Below are 26,901 nucleotides of genomic sequence, written 5' to 3'. Positions count from 1 at the left end.
ACGGAGTACCTGGCAGTATGTGGCCGCACAATGCACCTAATATGAGAGAAGTATGTTTTTCGGGGTGTCTGGATACTTTTGATCACAAAATGTATGTGCATTAGTTGACATTCCAAATCCAAATGCAAAATTTATGACTTACTGTAAAATTATTAGAATTGCTGTTCCTGAAGTTTGTAACGTCTCAATGATGGAAGCAGCTGAAGAAGAACTCAGGAAAAGCAATAACCATGAAAGTGATGATACTGTGCATGCTTTCATGGCAGGTGGCAGAAAAGTGGCCACTCTTTACTAAATGGTGTCATGACACCTACAGCATTTGAAACATGCAAGGTATTTGATGCAAAATTTGTAGCAGTGAAACTGAGAGTGTGAATATATGTGTCAGATGAAATATCCTGGTCCAAGTTGTAGGATAGAATTAGCAGTAGTTTTTAAGATTTTTAATCATTCAGTGGCCAACAGAGGTGTCAGACACACACAGTATTTAGAGGACAGTGACCGCAAGGCTTGTGACAGAATCTGTATGGAACAAATCTGTGGTCCTAACGTCACACTTTCTAAATTAGAATGCACTGAGCATGCCCAGAAGAGAATGGTGTCCAGGTTGAGAAGATTATTAAAAGAAAAGTGGAAAATACTACTGGAATATGGCAAGAAAATAGTTGGTAAAGGTCGCCTGACCAATGTGGAAATACATAGATCACATAATTGTTGTGGCTTGGCCATAAGAAATGTTGGGCATATAGAAAAAATGAAAAAGCCTTATGGACTATATTTTTCCATAAGATTTCCACAGATGAAAATCCTCAGCACTGTCTTTGTCTGAACGATCGTGACACTTGGCGCAAGTACAGGAGAAGTGCAAAATGTGACCACAAATATTCTTTATCTGCAGCAGTAATCAATGAAATTAAACCTACATTTAGAGATCTTCGTAAGACACTTCATTGTAGAAATGCCTTTTTGGCCAAACGCAAAATTTAGATGAATGTGGGAATTCTGTCATTTGGACTCAGCTATCTAAAACTGTACTTCTTCAGATTTGTGATACTATTTTATGCTTCAGTGAGGGTGTAACAAGAAAACTGTATGTTTTGGAAATATTGAGCATAGAATCTAGTGAAAGTACTGCAAAATCCTTGGTGCAGGTAGATAAAGAGAGAATCTGCAAATCAGAAATTGCTAATTTAAAATGAGGAAAACAAGATAGAAAAGAAGAGGAATCAAGAGAGGAAAAGAAAATCAGTATGATTCAGATGGTGCTCAGTATGGTCCAGGTAACTGTTAGTGGTAAGTAATTCTTATCGATAAATACACTAAAATTGCAGTCCTAAACTTTAAATTGATTTTTGTCCAAAACTACAATTTTTGATTTTCAGGTACCATTATTTTCTAAATTAATTGAATTACATGTATGAAATAGGGTCCATTTGTACACAGGATGGCAACAACTTATTACAAGTAAATTGAGAACCATTAACCCAACAAAAACTGTTTTATAATGAGGAATGTACTAAAAAAGTGAAATTTTATCAGTGAAATAAAAAAGTATTTCTTTAAATCCATAAGAGGTATTTTGTTCATTTTACTTGTAAATTCAGCAGATATGTTCATTCATATATGTTCAGTCAGTAAAAATTTAACTGCTTTAACACTTATAGATCTATTGAAAAGTGTACCTATTCAAAGGGTGAAATAGCATTGGCAGAAAAGGGATTGAAATTACCATCCATCTCCCCTTAATCAGTTTGTGGAAGACATGGTTCCCATGCTTGAGTAGAGCTGATTTCTGCATCCCCCGCCCCCACTTCCCATGATGAAATAACTGTAAGCGCTCAGGGATGGAATGACATATGGTATATTAACTGCCGTTTTCGATACTAAATACCAACTACAGACTGGAAGTCAGCGTACATTGATTCTAATATCTGGGAAAACATCTTCACTCTCTCTCATGTGGTTACTTCCTGCACCTCAATCCTGTAGACCAAGGTGACGTGCCTACCATGCCTGAGGGACCTCCATTAGCTCTCGTGGTTCCTGACCAAACCATCAAGTGGAGCCATTCCCTAGATCAAGAAATTCCAGACTCGCTACCTGTCTCTGTCTCTATTAAGTGGTTACTTCTTGTTTGTGTGAACACATGTATGAATCAACATGTCCAAAAGTACTGAAAGAGGTCTTCATCCTTCCTCAGAAAACTGCGCTCTTCTTGCTCTAGAGGTAACGTCTTTGATTGGTTATCAGAAAGTCATTGGTCCCGGGTTTGAAACCTGCCACCACTTTAAATTTTGATTAATAATCAGCATTGGTGGCCGAAGACTTTCAGCATAAGGAGTCACACTATTCTGTCGGTGGCCTTTACGACTGTACTGGGCACTACACATTGAAGTTTGAATAGTTTGGCTCGAGTGGCCGAGTGCTATGGCACACCTGTTGTAAACTCAACTTTTAAGGTGAAATAAAACATAAAAAACCATGCAAGCAGTTATTGCGGTGAAATTTAAAATGTTGAGTAACTCATGATGATTTATAATTTGAACAAGTAGATTTTTTTTCGGTATATTCACTAAACACTTAAAATGCAGTCTGAGGGGCTTTTATGTAAGAGCGGCCTTTAACAACTGTTGCTACAACACTTCACTATAAAATTCATATGTTGCAATCACGGCATTCGGCAGACTGTTCACAATTCACAAGTTACACACTTATCTGCTATCCTAAACCACTATATTGCACTCCACTTGATCGCTTTCGAATGGAGCTACAAACCCACTACTATACCCCCAGAAGTGTGGCTCTTCCAGCTCCTAGCGTTGCTCAGAACCAACTGTCCTCAAAGATGGAAGCCTTATCCACCCTCGACTGCCTATCTCAAAACAATGTTTGACAAAAATTACGAATATTCTAAAACTATACACAAGAACATGTATGATATATTGAAAAATATGGAAATTTCTGGGCAATAAAAATTTAAAGTTCAGTTTTTTGTATCTGCCACTGTTTTCTCACAAATAATATTCTTGTGGCGTGATTTTGCTTTTCCCAGACTTTTTAATACAAACATAAATAAACAAATAAAAATATATGTGTAATTACTCATCTACCTCTTTGAACTTTAGAATGCTGTCGCTAGTTTCGTCTCTTCAAATACATTTAATACCAAAAACACAGTTTCTCTTAGTTGAATCCCATATTCCGACCTCTCATTCAAAAATGGCACATGTTTTGCTAAATCGACTATGATTGCTCAATGCAGTTCTACTGGCCACATCAGTAGACACTTTGTTTATATTAATCGCCCAAAGCATTGCCGAGATATTAGCTTTTGAACTTCCATAAATTTACAATTTTTAAGAGTACAGTAACATTTAAATTATTATATATTTTTGTGGTGCGTCTAGACAACTTGATTTTACATACTTTTCTGTCCATGAGTGCCAACTCGCACTTCTGTGTCACTCTTAGTTTTGTTTTTATCAATTTTTCTCTGGCGTATAAATTTCTCCGCCGACCGCGGTGGCCACGCGGTTCCAGGCGCTGCAGTCGGGAACCGCGCGACCGCTACGGACGCAGGTTCTAATCCTGCATCGGGCATGGATGTGTGTGATGTCCTTAGGGTAGTTAGGTTTAAGTAGTTCTAAGTTCTAGGGGACTGATGACCTCAGATGTTAAGTCCCATAGTGCTCAGAGCCATTTGAACCATTTTTAAATTTCTCCAAACGCGCAAACATGACCATTTACGCCCCTGCCTAGCGCCCGCACGGGTTTTTCCAAGGCCACTTACCACTAGCCGCTCGTCACGGCCCCATAGCAATCGCCAGCCACGTGCTCTGCGGCAGCAAACTGCCGCTCTAAACTCCCACCACAGCTTGTACGCTCACACCTTGTCAACGAGTGCGAAGGAGCGGTCAGAGTTTCAGGGCACTCTCTTCTCCTTAGTGTGGGAAAATGCTCCTAAAGCGGAAAGAATCAGCAACAATCAACGGCATGAGAATGAAGAAGGCAATAGAAACAACTGCATTATAGACAAATAATGTGTATCCACAGGTCATGTGGCCGGTAATTGAACAAGTGTGATGATCTCTTCATTGGCAAAAGATTCCGTAATAGTCCCCTATTCGAATCTCTGGGTGGAATTGACAAGGAGGAGGTGCCCATGAGAAAAAGATTAAATAACCAACTAAAGGATAACGTTTTACGAGTCGGGGCATGGAATCTCAGAAGCTTGAATGTTGTTAAAAAGCTGGAAAATCTGAAAAAGGAAATGCAAAGGCTAAGTCTAGATATAGTAGGGGTCAGTGAAGTGAAATGGAAAGAAGCCAATAATTTCTAGTTAGGGCAATATCAACAGCAGCAGAAAATGGAATAAGTGGAGTAGAATTTGTCTTGAATAGGATGGTAGAGCAGAGAGTGCGTTACTGTGAACAGGTTTGTGATAGGGTTCTTCTTATCAGAATCGAGCAAACCAGCACCGACATTGATAATTCAGGTATACATGCCGTCATCGCAAGCTGAAGATGAAGTTATAAAAAATGGTTCAAATGGCTCTGAGGACTACGGGACTTAACATCTGAGGTCATCAGTCCCCTAGAACTGAGAACTACTTAAACCTAACTAACCTAAGTACATCACACACATCCATGCCCGAGGCAGGATTCGAATCTGCGACCGTAGCGGTCGCGCGGTTCCACACTGAAGCGCCTAGAACCGCTCGGCCACTCCGGCCGGCATGAAGTTATAGAGGAAGTATATGAGGATATTGAAATAATAATGTAGTACATAAAGAGGGATGAAAATCTAACAGTCATCGGGGACTGAAATGCAGTTGTAGCGGAAAGAGTAGAAGCAAAGGCTACAGAAGAATATGCGCTTGGGACATGGAATGAGAGAGGAGATAGATTAATTGAGTTCTGCAATAAATTTCACCTAGAAATAGCGAATACTCCGTGCAAGAACCACAAAAGAAGGAGGTATTCATGGAAAAGCCTGAGTGATATGGGAAGATTTTAGTTAGATTACGTCATGGTCAGGCAGAGATTCCGAAATCAGACACTAGATTGTAAGATGTACCCTGTAGCAGACACAGACTGAGATCACAAGAGTAGGTTGAAGTTTAAGAGAGTAGTCAGGAAGAAACAGTATGCAAAGAAATGGGATACGGAAGTACTAACGAATGAAAAGATACGTTTGAAGTTCTCTAAGGCTATAGATGCAGCAATAAGGAATAGCTCAGTATGCAGTAAAATTGACAAGGAGTGGATACCTCAAAAAGGGCCATCGCAGAAGTTGGGAGGGAGTACATAAGTACAAAGAAGGTAACTGTGAAGAAACCATGGGTAACAGAAGAAATACTTCAGTTGATCAATGAAAGGAGGAAGAACAAAAATATTCCAGGAAACTCAGGAATAGAGAAATACAAGTCGCTGAGGAATGAAATCAATAGGAAAAGCAGGGAAGCTAAGATGAAATGGCTCCATGAAAAATATGAGGAAATCGAAAAGAAATGATTATCAGAAGGACTGACTCAGCATACAGGATAGTCAAAAGAACCTTTGCTGAAATTAAAAGCAAGGGTGGTAACATTAAGGGTGTAACTGGAGTTCCACTGCTAAATGCAGAAGAAGAGCGGATAGGAGGAAAGCTTATGTTGAAGGCCTCTATGAGGGGGAAGATTTGTCTGATATGATAGAAGATAAAATAGTAGTTGATTCCGAAGAGATAGGGGATCCAGTATTAGAATCATAATTTAAGAGAGCTTTGGAGGAGACAGACAGCATTCCATCAGTATTTCTAAAATCATTGGGGGAAGTGGCAGCAAAACGACTATTCAAGTTGGTGTGTAGAATGTATGAGTTTGGCGACATGCCATCTGACTTTCAGAAAAATATCATCCATCCATACAATTCCAAAGACTGAAAGAGCTGACAAGTGCGAGAACTATCGCACAACCAGCTTAACAGCTCAGCTTCCAAGTTGCTGACAAGTATATCATTCAGAAGAATGGAAAAGAAAATTGAGGACACGCTAGATGACGATCAGTTTGGCTTTAGAAAAGGTAATGTCACAAGAGAGGCAAGTTTGACATTGCGGTTGGTAACTGAAGCAATACTAAAGAAAAATCAAGATACTTTCATAGGATTTGTCGACCTGGAAAAAGCGTTTGACAATGTAAAATGGTGAAAGATGTTCGAAATTCTGAGAAAAATAGGAGTAAGCTATCGAGAGAGGTGGGAAATATGCAATTTGTCCTAGAATCAAGAGGGAATGATAAGACTGGACGACGAAGAACGAAGTGCTCGGATTAAAAAGTATGGAAGACAGGGATATAGTCTTTCGCCCATACTGTTTAATATCTACATTGAAGAAGCAATGATGGAAATAAAAAAAAAAGTTTCAGGAGCGGAATGAAAATTCAAGCTGTAAAGATATCAATGATACGACTTGCTGATGACATTGCTACTCTGAGTGAAAGTGAAGGAGAACTGGATAATCCGATGAACGGAATGTACAGTCTAATGAGTGCATAACAAGGATTTAGTAAATCGAATGAGAAGTAGCAGAAATGAGAACAGCGAGAAACTTGACATCAGAATTGATGGTCAAGAAGTAGATGAAGTTAAAGAATTCTGATACCTAGGCAGCAAAATAAGCTATCATGGATGGAGTAAGGAGGACATCAGAAGCAGACTAGCATTGGCAAAAAGGGCATTTCTGGCCGAGAAGTCTACTAGCATCAGACCTAAGCCTTAATTTGAGGAACAAATTTCTGAGAATGTATGTTTAGAGTACAGCATTGTGTGGTAATGAAACATTTACTGTGGAAAAACCAGAACAGAAGACAATCGAAACATTTGATTTGTGGTGCTAAAGACGAATGTTGAAAATTAGGTGGACTGATAAGGAATGAGGAGGTTCTGGCAGAATCAGAGGGGAAAGGAATATATCGAAAACACTGACAAGGAGAAGGGATAGGTCGATAGGACATCTGTTAAGACATGGGGGAATGACATACGTGGTACTAGAGGGACTGTAGAGGATAAAAACCGTAGAGGATGACAAAGGTTGGGATACATGTAGCAGATAACTGAAGATGTAGGTAGCAGGTGCTACTCTGAGATGAAGACATTGCAGAGAAGAGGAATTTGTGGCGGGCCACATCAGACCAATCAGAGTGCTGATGATTAAAAAAAAGCTGGCTAATGATAGGGACAAAGGGAGAGTTGGCGCAATTGTAATATAAAAAATAGTGGGAAATAGTCCATTTGCACTACACAACCAAATTAATTATTTAACATTTAACAGGAGTACAATAGATTGCTTACAACACTCACCATCTTAGGATGATTCTTCTTTGTAATAAAACATGGTTTCAATGTTTGAGAATGACACACAAAAATTTTGGAAATGGAGTAATTAAATGTCTACCACAAATAGATCGCAGTGCTATGAGAACATACGGACTCTTCTCCACCATGACATTTCCACTAAACATACACGCAAAAAAAAAAAAAAAACTTCTGATCGCACACACTCCCAACTGCTGCGAAGCACGCGCCATCTGCTGACTGCTGGAGAGCGTCTGTAACACTGGTTGGGAGATGCCCGCATACACATTGGCTACACCAGCAGTTGCGTGCAAATCTCCAACCGTACCAGATGCTCAGAGTCTGTAGAGACTGTCGTTGTGACCGCCAAAGATGAACCGATCAATTTACATGGGGGGAATAATCGTCCAGCGCAAACAGTCAGCATATTGAAGCTTCTCACACAACACATACATCCATCTTATCACCGCTCAAGCAGCATACTGGTTACTCCGCTGTCAGCTATCCAGAGGGCGGTGCCACCGGGAGTTGTTCCTGCTGCTGCAGGCCATTTTTTTGTAACTAACGATGCGTCACAGGCTAAACTGTAGCTTCCTGTCAGCCAAGCCCTATATCTGCCGCTGCCGCTGATTGCAGCACAGTAAAAGACAAGCAGGTGCAGCTTGTATGTATAGTTCTAACTGTAATTCCTACCCGACCAGACACACCACAGTTAAAAAATTCCACTTTACTTTATCTGAGACGGGGATGTTGTTGTCCACAAACCTCGAATTTCTCCGGCAAAATGTAGATTCCTTCCTTTTGTATCAGTTATTTTCGAAGACAGAAGAAATACAAGCATTTTCACATCACTAAGATATCGTTATTTGTTGTGAAAATTCTGTACATCAGTATGGTCTAGGCTACATTCCCTCTAAGTATTCTTTCATTAGATAAAAAAATCTGTTTTTGTCAGCTTAATACCTCATACAAACTGCACCACAGGACTAGAATATCAAGCTCAATTTTGGCTCATGATTGAGTGCTAGGAGCATGCTCTACGTCTGTCACAGTATGCCTCCTCACTTTCGAACTCTCGTAAAATATCCAGATGCCTCATCACCTATGAAGTGTCTTTCGGCAGCAGCTCAGACGAGTTGTAAATATCATGTTTATACTACGTATCACTTCGTAAATTCTGTAATATAGCTCATTTTGTTATGATGGTCTTCTCTCCCTGTGTTGATCGGAGATTGTAATTTCATTAAAAGATATCGCCGAAAAGAGAAAACGCCGGATTACCACTCCAGTTGCGAATCATATCTATGGTAGTCTTGCCCTCATTTCCACCAGTTTGATTAACTAATTAATTAAATTGAACCTGAGAGTCCCTTTGCATGGTGAGTATTTTTTCCCTGCAACCAGATTACACTCGCCAGGTAGCTCAAATGGGAATCCTGAGAAGGAAGGCGATGTTCTTTTCAAGGAATTGTCTTGAGAAAATTTAGAGAACCGACATCTGAAGCTGACTGCAAGTGGTTTCAACTGCTGCTAACGTGTATTTCGCGTAAGGACCACGAAGATATTAGAAATCAGTGCCAATATGGAGCCATATAGGTAGTCTTTTTCCCTCACTCTATTTGAGGATGTAATAGGCAAGGAAATGACTAGTGGTGGGGCATGGTGCGTTCAGCCACACACCGTACGATGGTTGGCAAGTACGCATATAGATGAAAATGTAAATTTAGTCTATATTCTAAGACATCACTCCATGCATTTAAAGGTGCACAAAACCCACGGAAGAATTTTGTCCCTTATTTATCGAGAAAACGAAAGACAGGTAAATATCTTCATATCAGCCTCTAATTTTCTCAATCTGCCTACAGCGTTTCCATTCTTAGCAGATCAACTGCTGTAATGTTAGCTCATTTATCTAAAAAAAAAGTGACTGAATAAACATGAACACCCGTTTGCTGGATCAAATATTACCACAGTGTATTCTCCAGGTGTGATGCTTACCATTGGTACAACGAAATATTGTACCGACAGATCTCACCTCACATCGTGTAAAGCGTGTAGTCTTACGCTTTTAAAACGAACACTGTGACATAACAGTTCAGATATTGGATATAGTACTAAAATCAATGAAATCTCCAGTTAAATAAGTGTAAATTCACACCTGTGGTGTGAGCTTATGCTTGCTACAATGATTATTGGACAGAGAACATTGAATCTTGGTTGGATATGCTACAAAATAAACACTTAAAACCTCCAAAAGTCCTTAAACATACATTCAGCTAGGAAGTTCCACACATTATGGTGAGTGGAAGGATTCGCAAATAATGCAGTGGTGGTAGGACTAAACAACAACATGATCAATATTAAGCGAACATTTAAGGATCGGTAGACGTGTTTTTCTTGAGGGAGGGGCCAGTGTGTCTTTGGAGGAGAGAGCTGTAATCTGCTTATAAGCGAACAACTACTAAAAACACAAAATACATATGACAATGTTATGCTATGAATACATCCTCCCGCCTCCCTCATGGTTCTACAGGAAGATGGAACATTGTAATAATATCACACAACTATCAGAAAAAAAACTTCCACCAGAACCATGTATATGTATTCACCTGGATGTGTCGACAGAGACTAAGGATCTTAGAGCCAGTGTTACTTCCCCTTTTACGCTCCTCCTCCCTCCCTCTCCATCACTCCCCCCCCCCCCACAATAGATTGTGATACTGGTTTTCCAGGCCTGTTCTATCGTGTCGCTGATGGTACATAAAGAGCTCAATCCCTTACAAATGCTCTGATTCGGTCAGTGTTGGGTTGACAATGATATACTGCTTGTTCAATTCAATTAATTAGATATCAATTTGATATCAACAATGTGCCAGAACTCTTATTACTTCACTACTTATGGAGTGAGTTGAATTGTATAGCTCGTTGTGCTGATTAATTTCGGTTGTCCTTTTTGTGCAAATTTACCTTAGTGTGTCTTTGATTATGTGTCTTTGGTGATGCTTCTGACCCAAACGCACGTTGTCTCAGTTCTATTTCTACTGTCAGGTGAGGTATGCATTGTACTTGTGTGCTCCACTAAGACTGAGCATTAATATACAAGTTTTAGTATCTGTTATAGTTTTCGGCACCTTTGAAGACGTTATAATGTGGTAACACATCCTTGTCCATGAGGCACAAATTTACCACTCTTCAGTTGGTTTGTGGAGGTTGTTCTTCGTACTTATTTTATGATGAAATTCATGTACTGCGAGTTCTGTTGTTTCCTTCATTCTCTGGTCCTGCTGTGGTATAGCGTGGCTATTGTATTGTAGAATTCCAGGTCTACCTCCTTCTTCTCCCACTACCCATTATGTTAATCAGTTCCTGATACGGTCTTGCGGGAGACAGGCAGTGTTGTAATATGATGACCTCCCCGAAACAAGTCTCTTTCATAACGCCACACATTAAGTTGGGAGGGCGCTGTGTTTCTCACTTGTCGTAGCCTCTTCATAAACATCGACTTCAGTTTTTCTATTGTTCTCATATAGCCGATCTTAAGCGTTTCCCATATGATCTCTCTCGCATACATCATGAGTGGCGCGACTGCCACTATGAATAGTGTCATGACTGTGTTGTTGATAATTTGCTGTGTTCGAAATATTTTATGAAGCTTTGACGGCTGCTGCTGCTCTTTCCTGAAGGTGTATACCAAAATATGTTGCAGTTGTCTGTAAATCATTTCCCAGGCATTTAGCCGTATCTTTCTGTAATATTTGTAGTAGTTCATTCTGTAAAGTTATACTGTGTTTGGATAAAATTTTCCCCCATTTCGGAATGTCATTTGAATTTTTTCCCTTGGTTTAATTTTTGGTCATTTTCCTTTGTTCAAGTTTCTAGTCCTTTTAGTGGCTTCTGTACATCCTCTCTTATTGCTGATCTTATCTCCATGTTGTTGTGTACACAATCACATCCACTTCTGAGTATTGCTCTATTATGTTTGCGACATCTGCTGTTAGATCTATTTGGTATGGGTTCCACACACTTGCGTAATATTCAAGAATAGCTCCCACGACCGTTTTGTGAACAACTTGCTTTGTAGATTGACTACATTTTCCCAGTATTCTGCTAATGAACCTAAGTCTGTCACATGCTTTAGCCATGACTGAGCTTCTGTGATCATTTCATTCCTACTAATTGTTGAACCCTGGTATTTAGTGCATTGAGTGATGGCCACCCTGTCTAACATTGAGAAACGAGTTACGTACACTGGTGATAGATAGTCAACACACTCAGAGCTAATATGAAGCACGAACAGGGAATGCGTAGCAGTTCAAAAGAACTTTATAAACGTATCTCATTAGCCAGTTTTTCTACAATATTTGAATATCTAGATTCAGGTACTGAAAAGTTGTGCTACATAGCAAGTAGCAGTGTCTGTTGTAAAGCCGCGTGGCAAGTAGTTATGTAGTGTAAACAGGACTCAGTATTTATATGAAGGTAAATGTTTTCTTTGAAAAATACCATAAAGTAGAAATACGTATGGACTGAGCGTAACATATTGCGCATAGCGGTAACATCGAACTGATATGACCACTTGGCTTCCGTATGCCACTGTTTGTTTAACTTTTGCCCTAAGACTGAAACTTTAATAGTAGACTTATTGGCCTCTTTTACACATTAAATCTTAGTAACAGCGTTGGTGAATAACTATTGCCCTCTACGGATACAAAATGATATATGTCAAAGTATTTTTCGTACATAAGCAACGCACAGACCTCGTACTTATTATACTGGAATGAGGTACTTTATGTTAAAAGTACTGAGACTCAATGTAATAAATAGCTAATATCTTAGGTCTGATTTATGTGACTGAGTGGGCTTATATTTGTGAGACAAGTACTAGATAAATTCGATAGCTATATTTCTTTTTCGTTCCCTTTTTGTGACAGCAGGGCGGCCCGTTGTAGAACTGCGTTGACTTCAGGAGAATACCTCAATAGGAAGGGAAGCTAGGCGCAAACCTTTGTCAGAAATATGTGATGGGAAGTATTTTAATTTATTTCTTGGACAACTGCTTATAGGTATCATTTATACAGGGTGTACGAAGAAACGTCGAATACTTTCAAAAGTGGCAGTACTCATCGAAACAAGAAAAATAAGTCCCGTAAACATGGGACAGGAAACGTATGATTTTCGAGATAAACACGTGTTTATAGAAAGGGCTGCTCGACGGTTGGTCGCAGATGTTAGCACAGACGCTGCATTGACGCTCTGTCAAATGTGTATGCCGGGTATTGTGATGTCTTACTCACAGTACTCTACCTACCATTAGGTGGTCTGCAGTCAGTTGTGTGGTTGAGTCGTGTTGTAGGCTACGTTAATTTTCATCGCGTTTGTCTTCCTTGTCATATAGTACTGTCAACGCTGGCACACATCATGGTGTTTAGTCTTCTTCCAAACGGGAATAACTTACGTGTTTACTGTTATTGCGCTGTTTGTACATATGAATGGTGAGGAACATCTACATTTTCTCTCCTCCAAAATTTATTAGCAGTGCAAGCATACTACTCGACAAGTGAAATGGCGGATATGATATTCTGCTGTCATTTAGCAAATGGATGTAGCTTGGGAGCCCGTTCCCTTTGCGCTGAAAAATATCCACAGAGCAGAGTTCCCTCTGGCAAGCTGACTTTTCCCTCATCTGAGGGACACAAGTACCCTTGTACGTCGGAAGACTGACGCTGGAAGGCCCCGCACAGTCCACACGCGTGACATAGAGAAGCATGTGCTACATTCGGTGGAAGAAACCCCTGGGACCAGTGTGCGTTAATTAGCAGCAGCTGCAGAAGCCGTGTCTCACTCCCTTATCTCGGAAGTACGTCATGAACAACTGCTGTATCCATATCATTTACGGGGCATTCAGGCCCTAAGGCCACAGGATCATAATGGCAGATGGCAGGTTCTGTCGATTGCTGTTCCAGGAGTGTGCCACAGATCCGCTGTTCACATCAAAGATTTTATTTACTGATGAGGCCGGGTTCACAATAGATAATGTCGAGAACTTCCATAGCCAGAATGTATGGCCAGATCTAAATCCCCAATCCTTCAGGGAAGAAGGCATCAACACCGATTCTCAATCAATGAATGGACAGGTGTACTTGGAGAAGATTAATGGGGGCTATATGTGCTATTACAAAATTTAACCAGGGCACATTACCTGGTTCAAAAAATGGCTCTGAGCACTATGGGACTCAACTGCTGAGGTCATTAGTCCCCTAGAACTTAGAACTAGTTAAACCTAACCTAAGGACATCACAAACATCCATGCCCGAGGCAGGATTCGAACCTGCGACCGTAGCGATCTGGCGGTTCCAGACTGCAGCGCCTGTAACCGCACGGCCACTTCGGCCGGCGCACATTACCTGGACTTTCTCATTAATGCCCTACCTTACTTGAGATGTGATACATGATGCACCCTAACGCACTTTCCTCACAATGTGCAGGAACATTTGACGCAATCAGTTGAGGACCACAGGTGGCGATTAGGTCGTGATTGGGGGGGGGGGGGGGGGGGACGTCCCCCACCTTGGCTTTGCTCTGTCCCTAGACTTCAATCACCTAGATACACTTGAAAGAAGTGGTCTACTTCCCATCAATCAAAGTGTGCGGGCACTACAGGGTCATGTCTTCCATGCATGACCAACAGGTTCAACAACAACTGGGTATACTTCAAAGACTGCATCGCCGCTTAAGCCACGATGAACACCTCCTGTGAACATGTTTGTATCGTTTCTGGACCCACGATTCTTGGACTTATTTTTCTTGTTTCGATGAGTACCACCACCACTCAGACTATTCGACACTTGTTTTCCAACACTCCCTATATCTGGAAATCTGAGTCACTACTTGCTAATTTTAAGAGATGTCTAACTCACTGTGCTTTTTTAAAAATTACTCACAACTGGAAACAAACGTATTACAGTACCTATGACGTGTACACTAACTATGTGCCATTAATACACTTATAAAAAATAGTTTTGCATCACCACGGTTCCCAGAACTCCTGAAGATAGACGTTGACTGTGGATATTCTGTCACCGACACAGTCCCTTTGAAAGTTCATAGATGGCACTAAACCCACCCAAACATGTAAACAACCATGCACGAGCAGCGCCTGTTACATGGAGGGGATCTGACAGCTGATCAGTTCCATCCATTCCTTTGTATGTAGTTCAACCATGCCTATACGGGCAATACCGCGGTTCGATCTCATCTGCATTGTTACTTTGTGCCAGGAAGGGCTCTCAACAAGGGAAGTGTCCAGGCTTGTCGGAGTGAACCAAAGCGATGTTGTTCGGACACGGAGGAGATACAGAGAGACAGGAACTGTCGATGACATGCCACGCTCAGTTTACTCGAGGGCTACTACTGCAGTGGATGACCGCTACCTACAGATTACGGCTCGGAGGAACCCTGACAGCAATGCCACCATGTTGAATGGTGCTTTTCGTACAGCCAGAGAACGAACGTCGTGTTACGACTCAAACTGTGCGCAATAGGCTGCATGATACGCAATTTCACTCCCGAGGTCCTTGGCGAGACCCATCTTTGGAGCCACGACACCATGCAGCGCGGTACAGATGGGCCCAGCAACATGCCGAATGGGCCGCTCAGGAGTGGCATCACGTTCTCTTCACTGATGAGTGTCGCATATGCCTTCAACTAGGCAATCGTCGGAGACGTGTTTGGAGGCAAGCGGGTCCGGCTGAACGCCTTAGTCACACTGTCCAGCGAGTGCAGCAAGGTGGAGGTTCCCTGCTGTTTTGGGGTGGCATTATGTGGGGCCGATGTACGCCGCTGATAGTCGTGGAAGGTGCCGTAACGGCTGTACGATACGTGAATGCCATCTTCCGACCGATACTGCAACCATATCGGCAGCATATTAGCGAGGCATTCTTCATGGACGACAATTCGCGTCCCCATCGTGCACATCTTGTGAATGACTTCCTTCAGGATAACGACAGCGCTCGACTAGAGTGGCCAGCATGTTCCCCAGGCATGAACACTATCGAACATGCCTGGGATTCATTTAAAAGGCCTGCTTATGACGATGTGACCCACCAACCGCTCTGAGGGATCTACGCCGAATCGCCGTTGAGGAGTGGGACAATCTGGACGAACAGTGCCTTGATGAACTTGTGGGTAGTATGCCATGATGAATACTGGCATGCATCAATGCAAGAGGAAGTGCTACTGGGTATTAGGGGTACCGCTGTGTACAGCAATGTGGACCACCACCTCTGAAGGTCTCGTTGAATGGTGGTACAACATGCAATGTGTGCTTTTCGTGAGCAATAAAAAAGGGCTGAAATAATGTTTATGATAATCCCTGTTCCAATTTACTCCAGCAATGTCGCTGCAGTACAGTTTACTCAAATAAAGATACCAATTCAATCAACTGGAATACAAAACCCAATAAACAGTGATAGCTCTCCCTCCTTTCTATATAACAAGAAAAAGCAAAAGATGAAATTCTCTTGCATTTATCTCTTAAAAGCTTCAATCCAAGTTCATTCCAGATGTCGAATCCAATTAATTAAGATGGCTATGACACCCGCGTACAAAATTAACAGTATTTTTGAAAGGAATCTCCCTGCACTAGTGTTGTAATGACGTTCAAAATATACAAAGAGCTTACGGACAAAACTTTAAGCCAAGCCGTAGTCACGTGAATTTGGAGGCATGAATGCTAGCGACATAAATTCTCTTCTGCGCCTTCTAATGCTCAGCCGGTAGCTATTCATAGTGTACGAGAAGTACCACTGTAGTCAACTCATACGAAGATGCCAGTTGCAGATCAACGACAGCTGCTTCGTAAAACAGAAGAGGCAGCAGCTTTCTTCGAAGTAGCTGCCCTCTTTCTTACTTACTCGATCAAATTTAGCTAGCACAAGCATAAGTACTGTTAATCACTATAGCGATAGTTTAACAAAGCATGCAGGTTAAGATTCTACGAATTCCTCCTCTTTTGTTCATGTAGACATGACTCGTTCCACATTATTAAAATTTCTCCATTTCTATAGGATCTACACAACGGATGAACGAACGACTGATGCCACGTACCGATACAGGCTTCAACACAAAGCTTATGTATTAACCGTTTATTTCGAAGTAATTTAAAATTTAGAGAAAAATGTTTTAATGCTTTTCTAGAATAAATGGAGCTTTATGTACTGGTGGCCAGAAACAGTCTGAATATCTTGTAAGCGTGTTGCAGGGTAGGCTCTGCTGAGAAATAATCGTTAAGAAAAATATTCGATATGTTGTGCCATTTCCGATTAAATTAGCAGTGAAGTTAGCCTCTCAGGCGGTCGCGCACGCAAGTTCAAGCACCTGCAAGCGCTAGAATGAGCTGCCACTTGCTCAAACGGTCATTCCGAAAAAGGTACATTTTTGTTGGTGATGAGTGTTTGAACAAATGGCAACTCGTGTACTTTAATGATTTAAAGAAATCATTAAAGTCCATGAGCTGCCACGTGTTCAAACGCTCGTTACTAACAAAAGTGTACCTTTTTCAGAAGAGTTAAATCTAATGTTGGTCAGAAAAAGCTAGCTTTGTCCGCTTTGAGGAAACCAAACGAAGAAGACATTTGGCGACACTGTCTCTGGCAGACTGCTTGAATCTGAACGCGCGACGACTCTATTAGCTAACTTCAATCTTAACTAAATCGGAAACGGTGCAAATGATGGAATTTTTTCGTTAACATTTCTCAACACAATTTACCCTGCAACATTCCGACAAGCTTTTCAGACTGCTTCCATGTTATATGAAGTACCTGCAAAGGGCACTTTTCTAAAGTGTCATATTTTACGACAGGAGTTTAAATTGACCAAAACTAGAAGAAAAAATACCTGTGATGCGATGCCCGGAAACCAATACCTGTTGATATACGGACCAACCTGTCTTCTTATTCCCATATGACTATTACACAGAAATACTAGTAAATACTATAGTATTGTATTGTATGTTAACAGAGGACCTAGAAACGACGGAGAGGCTCCGTCCCCGCCGCAGCCGCAGTGGTCCACAACCCCACGACGTCTATCGCAGTCCACTTCACCCCTCCGCCGCCCCACAACGAACCCAGGGCTATTGTGCGGTTCCCCCCACGGAACGTCTCACACCAGACGAGTGTAACCCCTATGTTTGCGTGGTAGAGTAATGGTGTACGCGTACGTGGAGAACTTGTCTGCGCAGCAATCGCCGACACAGTGTAGCTGAGGCGGAATAAGAGGAACCAGCCCGCATTCGCCGATGCAGATGGAAAACTGCCTAAAAACCATCCACAGACTGGCTGGCTCACCGGACCTCGACACTAATTCACCGGGCGGATTCGTGCCGGGGACCAGGCGCTCCTTCCCGCCCGGAAAGCCGAGCGTTAGACCGCACGGCCAACCGGGCGGGCCACGAGTAAATACTATAGTCAGCGCTGCATGAGGTTACTACGCCTCCTGACACATCCTTCATCTCTTCTTCACAGTGAATCATGCGCTCTTTCGGATACACCTGGCTCCATTCGGATTGCGTCACATACATTGGTCACAGCTTTCCTGTAACGCCTGCATATGTTGTTGGGCTTGGTATACACCAATGCCTTTGAATGTTCTCTTAGCCGGAAGCCCTACGGCTTCAGTTCCGGTGAACGGGGAGGCCACGCAACCGCAACTCCTCGACGATCCATCCACCATAAAGCGTTGCGGCGAGGTACTGTCGCACGATCCGTAGCAATTGTGGCGTTGCCCCATTGTGCACAAACCATTCTCATTGTCTTTCTGCAAGCGTAGTGTTCTCCAATAACTCGGGGAATTCATATAGGTGACATACAGCACCTGTTAGCAGTGGCGGCTGCTGTATAGGAGCACAAGAGCACGTGAACACCGGAACTTACGGTAACTTGCGGTTTTATTGGTTATTTTTCTTTGAATGCTGTTAAACGTAACGTAGATGCTGCAATCTGAAAGATACGGCGCTTAAATCTAAGCCGCTACTGCTCCTCTAGAACTTCCATCAGGGTCGCGATCACACCTTCAGTTGTGTACGTTTTAAGGGGCTTTTGAGCATGCGCAATTGGTGTGACGTAATTCTCTTAGGTGCCAAATACAAACGAATTTGATAAACAATGTGCACGGTTCACGATGTGCACAACAGCAAGTTTACATCAGTGTCATCAGGTGGTAGCGCACTGCGGCAGACTTCTATCTCCGTTATTTCGGCATAAATCTCGCTAGATGACAGCACACTCCTCAGATACGCCAGTTGACTCCCTATACAATAAAATGAGATCGGATGTCAGTTACGTTATACTGACAGAAAAACATATTTTGTGGACTTCTGAATGAATTATAGTGTATTAAGTTTTAATTTTATCATACAGTAACCCATTTGAGGCGCTGAGAATCATAAGGGCCTAAAGCACATCACAATCGATTGTGAGACTGTAGCATTTATTCATGTTTCTGGAATCTGTTGATTTATGTTGAGTCAGGTTTATCTGTGCTGTAGGCTCACACTGAATGTATGAAAATTCATGAAAAGCTCTGTCACTGGTGTCTCTGATATTCTCTTAAATGTGGGATCGGCGACGGTGTGCTTGTGTGCTTTAGGTCCTTATGGATCTCAGCGCTTCATTTGTATTCTAGTGAAGTGACCTCTTTGGTCGATGTTAGTAATCGAGTTTAATCATTTCCATAAATGGCATTTTGTGTTTAGAATTCGTTGTTTACTGTACGGGGATACGCTTTCGTATGCAGCGAAAACATAAAATATGCTGAACCTATTTGAAACGCTAACAGAAAAGTAAAGCTACGATAACAGGTCGTGCTTTGGTATCTAAGTCGGTAGAGCACTTATCCCGCGAAGGGCAAAGGCCCCGAGTTCTAGTCTAGGTCTGGCATACAGTTTTAATCTGCCAGGAAGTTTCATTCAGCGCGCTCTCCGCTGCAGAGTAAAAATGTTACTCTGGGAACAGAAAAGTAAATTACCAGGAAAAGTTAGCCTCAAAAGAACCATGGCCTCCGAGGCCAGATCCGTTTACTCAGAGAGCGACGAAATCAAATAAGCGTGAGTACAAGCGAACAGTTAACATGGAACTGAACAATGGGCATAAGTTGTTGTGTAAGAATATCTGATCTTCAGCCCGGAAGTAAATTCGTGGACTAACGCCCCTTTTAGGGATCTTGTACATTTGTTCAAAAAAATGGAAAACCATGAAAACTTCCACTTACACAAATATGCGAAACGGAAGTTGCGAAACTGACACATTATTTCGATATTGCCCTAAGCTGTATTTAAGTACGTATAAAACAACAAAATTCCACAAAAAAATCTTTCTTTTGTCAGATTAGTTGTGCATATTATTATTATTATTATTATTATTATTATTATTGGCACAGGCTGTTGTTGTATAACCTCGTTGATAAACATAGCTTATACACCAGATGCTATTAATTTAACACTCTCAAATTTATCTAAAATTGTGAACACCCAGAATGTATATTTACGAGCCGCCACTGCCTGTCAGTCTGGAAAGAGCATTAACCCTGTGAGTCGTCACCGACAACTTCTGCACATACACTGAACCAAAGCGATCTTGATACTTCACTTCCATGATTGCTCGAGTTGCTCGTGTTGTGGTGATTTCCTATGCCATCTCCTGTGAATTCTGCCTCTTACTACAATATCACCTGTCACGAGTAAAATGGCCCAAATCTCTTCAGGTATTGGTTTCCAGGCAAATCTTGAAGGGAACTTTTCTTCTAGTTTTGACCTATACACCACCACCTGTAGAAATAAGTGACGCTTTTTTAACACTCCATATAAGTTTCTTTTTATTTGTATGAAAATGCACTATGGTGCCTGTAAGCAGTTGAGTGCTACCATTCTGTAAAATATTTAAGTACTTGTATACGAGGGTGAGTCAAATGAAAACCTTAAATTTGTAATAACAAATCGAAATTTCGCGCTGTTATCGTGTGAGTTGGTAAGCGTGCTACAAACAGCGTGCAGAATGGCCTGTAGGTGGCAGCATAGTGCAGACGCACACATACCGTCGCGATGTGAGTATAAAGCTGTCCGCCCCACTTGCAACTCCCACCAGGGAAGAAAAGCGTCCTGTTATTCGGTTTTTGCGTAGTGAAGGTGTGAGGCCTATTGAAATTCATCGACGAATGAAGGCTCAGTACCGTGATCCATGTTTGTCACAGCAGTAAGTCTACGAGTGGAGTAAGAAGTTCGCAAATGGTGTGACTTCAGTGGAAGATGCTGCTCGTCCAGGTCAGGCACAACGAGTTGTGATTCCACAGAACATTGCAGCAGTTGAAGCTATAGTGAAGGAAAACCGCCGAGTGACACTGAATGACATTGCAGCATGTTTACATATTAGTTATGGGTCAGCACACCACATTGTGCATGATGTGCTCCAGTTTCACAAAATGTCTGCAAGATGGGTGCCACGGCAGCTGACTCCTGAAATGAGAGAACGACATGTTGATGCTTGTGAAGAACTTCTTCGGCGCTTTGAACGAGAAGGTGATGGCTTCCTTGCAAGAATCGTTACTGGGGACGAAACCTGGGTTCACTTCCACCAACTGGAAACGAAGAGAGCGAGCAAGGAATGGTGCCATTCCTCATCACCAAAACCAAAGAAGTTTCGAACAGAACCATCAGCAGGAAAGGTTATGGTGCCTCTCTTTTGAGGCGTAAAAGGCGTCATTTTGGAGCATTACATGCCTAGAGGGACCACTGTCACCAGTGCATCATACACAGATCTAAAAAATCATCTGCGGCCTCCAATCTAATCAAAACGACGTGGATTGCTGTCAGCAGGGGTCCTTTTGCAACATGACAATGCAAGGCCCCACACTGCCCGTAAAACAGTTGCAACAATCACAGACGTGCATTTTGAGTGTCTCCCTCATCCACCATACTCACTAGACCTTACCCCAAGTGATTTCCATATGTTTGGACCACCCAAAAGCGCAATGGGAGGAAAGACGTTCCATTCTGCTGAAGAGGTACGCCCTGCGGTGCATGAGTGGTTGTGTGGACTACCAAAAGAATTTTTCTCTAAAGGAATTTATGCACTTCGTAAGCGCTGGAGGACTTGCATTGAACGTGGGGGAGATAATGTTGAAAAGTGATACAGCTTTGTACCACTTCTGCACAATAAATAATATTTTAAAAATATTTAATGTTTTCATTTGACTCACACTAGTACAAATCACAGAAAAAAAAAGCACGCGGCATCCAGCAATTTCAGTTCTCGTGCAATCTGCTTTATAATTGCCATCTGGTGGCAAGATACCACACTACGAAGAAGAGAGCAGCTGAGCCCAGCCAGGGGATGACTGTATGTGAACTACATTGTCGATTAAATGATTAAAAATATGTGAACTGAGAAACTGATTGGAACTGAAGCTGAATTTTATTCTGTGAAGCCCTCTGTACTTACGTTCTCCTTGACTACAGCCCCCACATAAAGTGGTGCAGCGATGGACGTCAGTGTCCCTATACTGCCACAAATACCAATCATCAGGCCAGAGAAGTTTGGTGCGATGTCGATATGGTTCATCTGGTAGCCCATGATGGTCATACCATTAAAACCGATGGCGACAGTCAGCAAGATCACAGCTGCCGTTGGGTCCTCTACTGGGATGAAGCTGAGGGCTACTAAAGTCGCAGCTGGGAGCCAGGAAGCTGGAACATACACTGAATACTATTTTCCCAATTCACAAATGATAAATCTGACTTTAATAAAGTGGTGTTTATTACGAAATGCAAAAAGTAATTTATCTCAGATGTAACTTCTCGAAGTAGAGTTCTTGACTTACATTCGTGCTGATTTCCTTCTCCGTGAAATAATACAATTTTTCATGAATAACAGAAAATTGGAAATGTTTCAATTAGAGATCCGAGCTCTATATGTATTGAGACTTATCTTAACTCACCTGCTGATGTTTTTGAATACTTCATTGGATGCTATTTCACTTATTTTTTATTGTTTCACTTCCGTCTACCACTATGTTTGGAAGTGCAAGTCTTTTTTAAATTTATTTCATATTTTTGTTTACAGCAATATCGTAACATCTCACATAAAATGTAATGCATAGGGGAAAGTGTTCTACCTTGGATCACATTTCACACTTTTGCCTCAAGCCAACCCTCAATAGAAGTTTAATATATATTTTTTTCTATTTTAAAAGACGGCATCCACCTTGTATGTGCTCCTGTCTTTTTCTGAAATTATAAAAATTACTTCGAAAATTAAGGTCTTTCCAAATGTGAAAATATGTTCCAAGGTACAAAATGGCCATGTATCTATGAACAAATTTTAGGTGGGTAATCTGTCTGTCACATGGAATCGATGGCATTTCCAGCAGGTTAGTAAAAGTTTATTCCCAAGAGATAAATGGGATTCTTAGCCACATATGTAATAGCTCTCTGAAGCAGGGTATTTTCCCAGAAAGACTGAATTATGTCATTGTTAAACCACGGCATAAAAAAGGGGATACGTCTAATGTCAATAACTACCGCCCAATCTCTCTTCTGACTGCCTTATCCAAAATTCTTGAAAAAGTAATGTATCGTACAGAAGTAAAGTTTCAACAAAATGTCAGTTTGGTTTCCAGAAAGGTTTTTCAACGGAAAATGCTATATATACTTTCACTGATGAAATATTAAATGCCCTTAGTAACTGGAAGTCACCTGTTGGGATTTTTTGTCGTCTCTCAAAGGCTTTTGACTGTGTAAATCATGGAATACTTCTAGATAAGCTCAAGTACTGTGGTACTTGGTGAATGGGACAATGCTCAAACGGTTTAAATCATACCTAACTGGAAGAGTGCAGAAAGTTGAAATAAGCAGTTCACATAATATGCAGAAAACTGGTGATTGCTCAAACTGGGGAATAATCAAGAACTGGAATCCGCAAGGTTCGGTCTTGGGACTTCTGCTATTCTTAATATATATTAATGACTTGCCATTCTATATTCACGAAGATGCAAAGCCGGTACTTTTTGCCGATGATACAAGTATAGCTATCACACCCAACAGACAAGAATTAACTGGTGAAATTGTAAACGATTGTTTCAGAAAATCATTAAGTGGTTCTCTGCAAATGGGCTCTCATTAAACTTTAACAAAACACAGTATATACAGTTCCAAACAATAAATGGAATGACACCATTAATAAATATAGACTTCGATCAGAAATCGGTAGCTAACGTAGAATTTTCAAAATTTCTAAGTGTATGCATTGATGACAGGTCGAACTGGAAAAAACACACTGAAGATATACTGAAACGTTTTAGTTCACCTACTTATGCTATTAGGGTCATTGCAAATTTTGGCGATATACATCATAGTTAATTAGCTTACCACGCCTATTTTCATTCTCTGCTTTCGTATGGCATCATATTCTGGGGTAACTCATCATTGATTAAAGAGTGTTCATCGCACAAAGGCGTGTAATCAGAATAATTGCTGGAGCTCATCCAAGATCATCCTGCAGACACTTATTTCAAGAGACTCACAATATATATATTTATTTATGAAATTTGTTATTAACAATCCGAACGAATTCAAAAGTAATAGCAGTGTACATGGCTACAACACTAGGAGAAAGGATGATCTTCACTACTCAAGGTTAAATCTAACTTTGGCTCAGAAGGGGGTAAATTATGTTACCACAAAAGTCTTTAGTCACTTACCTGAGAATTTCTGAGTGGTAACTCCTTCTACTCATTAGATGAATTTTTGGATATAGTAAGTGGGTAATTTCCCCCTCCCCCCACCCCCCACCCAAAAAAATTAAAAATATTAAGTGTCATGTAATATTTTATGTACTGTAATATCTTGGAAAGACACATTTTATTAACCTGACACATTTCACATAATTACGAAGTGTCGTATTCATGATCTATGGAACAAGTACTAATCTAATCTGATCTAAACTCAACTATACACTAATAATAATTGAAATCGAGTCAAGGAGAACTATTACTAAAAGCGAATTACAAGTTAAAGTAAATACATTTTGAAATAGGAGCTCTTGGAAACAAAAACCAATTTCCATTTTCAAGATAGGTAAAATACTTAAGATATAATAAAAAAACAGTTCATTTGCAAGTATTGCATATACGACGGTAAGAAACCTCCTGTTTAAAGGTGAAAGATGGTGCACGATCGACGAAGTATGGCTTAACTATCAATACGTTAAATTAATAACTCTAAAATTATATACGATTTTACTGACAATAAAATTCTGTACCTGAAAAATTAACAATACATTACGCTTTAATATACGGTACAGCAGTTAAATGAATGCAACGAGAAATATTTACAAATGCTTTGCAAAACACAGAATCCATGTCTAACAACAACAAAAACTATAGAAAACGGCATAAATTGCGTATGGATGTCTATAGCACCCTTTCCTTTATGTGGTTCTAAAATCTATTTCAACGTACCGTGTTTTCTTAGGTACAGTATCCTCTCAGTAGAACACTGTCAACTACTGATCTACGTATATCCTACTGGCCATTGAAACTACAGAGAAACTGCAGAGAAACTCCGGACAGATAACGCAGATCCACACACTGTAAACCTTATAGCCATCATACAGTCCAAAGATGACCGACGTGAGAAGTTATCGATAGTGAAATAAATCAGCAACGGATGAAGTAGCATCAACTCGGACCCTCTGTTTTTTGACGAGGGAGATGACAGGGTTCCAACAGAATTTAAAGAGAAACTACCGTCTCGATTTACGCGGTTACATGCTAATTTGATTTCAACTTTTTCCTTACTAACACTCTCCCAACGGCTGGAAGTGGGGGTCAGAATCTCCGTGTTGTTAGGATCCATATAAAGACCGGTGTCACGTCAGTGCTCTGCCAGGGGAGATTTTGTTGGTTTTTGGAAACGTGTGTGCCGTTCATGTCCAGTACACCGGTCCTCTACAGTCCTAGTCTGATCAATATATAACATGCCACAACTGCAAGGAATACGTTAGACACCGGCTTTGTCGTTTGCGGAACCTAAAAGTACCCTGGTCTTTGATCGTAGTCGGAAAAGGGATATCATACAATATTTTAGCAAAATACGACAAGTCCTGTTCGAAATGCTCCTGCGTAAGGCAGAAAGGTTGTAGACTTCGGTGCCACCTCGGTATTATCATCACTCACTCGGTGAACAATTGGTCCATAGCGTAACACACGTCTGCTCTGTCTTTCACTATAACCATTCTGAGGAAAAATGGTTTCAAAATGGGCTAACTCAGTTGACAAATCTCGGGGCCCAAGATGGCGTGATCCCTGTGAACCAAGGTACGAAGTACCCCTTCACGCTAAACAGGACAGTGTCAATTATCAGCGTGTAGATAAAAGTCAGCATGAGTAGGCTACCTATAAAATGCATGTATTAATGTACAATCAGCCTTCCTCCTGAACAACACATCAAGGAAGGGAAGGCAGCCATTCTATTCCACCTCCAACGTCAAACAAATATTCCAGTGGATGGAATTCAGGTGTGCTAAAACGTCATTCTCACCGTCATGAGGCCAAACAACGGAAGTGTCGTCTAATACCTGAAAAAAAACCGCAGGTTTCAAAGCTGACGACTCCAAGGAATTTTCCTCGAACTCCTGCATTAAAAAAATGCCAATAATAGGAGAAACAGGCTTTCCATCGCAAGGCCATCTGTCTGCTCGCATTGTTGGTCATTCAATAAAACGTAAGTGTGAGTCAACGCATGTCGAAATAGATCCGTTAATTCAACATCAAACCTAACCTCAATTAACAGTAACGAATCGACACAGGATCGCAAATGAAGAGAGAGATCACATCAGAACTTAATTGAACATCCCATTCATTGAAACGCATTCCGTCTAATCGATGTAAGAAATCAGCCGAGTTCTTAATGTGATGCTCACACTGACTTACTATAGAGCTAAACAGAGTAGCAAGGTGCTTTGCTACATGATATGTCGAAGTACCAACATTACTCACAATCCGGCGAAAATGTTTTAAATTTCCTTACACATCGTTTGCTTGGTGGATTAGTGCTTCGTAAATGACACGGTGTGCTCCAGTCAAAGTATCGGTGGTTGTCGACGACCACCCGGACGCATACATCTAAGTTTTTGGAACATTGTCATACTACTTGTCGCAATAACAATTGTTATTTCTTAGTAACTATGACGTACAGAATGTACTTTATGTGTGAAACCCTACTCCGACGTAAGACAGGACCTGATGGCCCTAATCAGACCAGTTTAAAAATTTAATAAGTAGAGTTTTCGACTTTATTGATAATTTACCTTTCCTGTAATTTCATGACGTCTTGTACGAGGGCTATGCAGAAAGTAGGAAACGTTTCCGTCTGACGCCGCTAGGCGCGCGCCGATCGCGTATATTTTGGTATGTGCGTGCTCGGCAGCTCAGTCGGCATCCATCCGTGACAGCGGGAACGTCTGGTTTTTTCGATATTCGAATTTGAAATGTGCGCTGTGATCGAAAATGCCGCCAGTTG

General features: G+C 41.2%; 1 protein-coding gene across 1 annotated transcript in view; it reads right to left on the bottom strand.

The window, feature by feature from the left end:
- Positions 1–26,901, bottom strand: part of LOC126243912 (putative inorganic phosphate cotransporter) — a 112,644-nt gene that overhangs the window by 5,328 nt on the left and 80,415 nt on the right. The window contains exon 7 of the mRNA XM_049948198.1: positions 21,824–22,068. Coding sequence (XP_049804155.1) covers positions 21,824–22,068 — 245 coding nt within the window. The remainder of the gene's footprint in view (positions 1–21,823; positions 22,069–26,901) is intronic.

Source organism: Schistocerca nitens, chromosome 1, assembly GCF_023898315.1.
Source record: "Schistocerca nitens isolate TAMUIC-IGC-003100 chromosome 1, iqSchNite1.1, whole genome shotgun sequence".
Classification (NCBI taxonomy): domain Eukaryota; kingdom Metazoa; phylum Arthropoda; class Insecta; order Orthoptera; family Acrididae; genus Schistocerca; species Schistocerca nitens.
The sequence above is the reverse complement of the archived record's forward strand: the minus strand, read 5'-3'. Positions and strand labels throughout refer to the sequence as shown.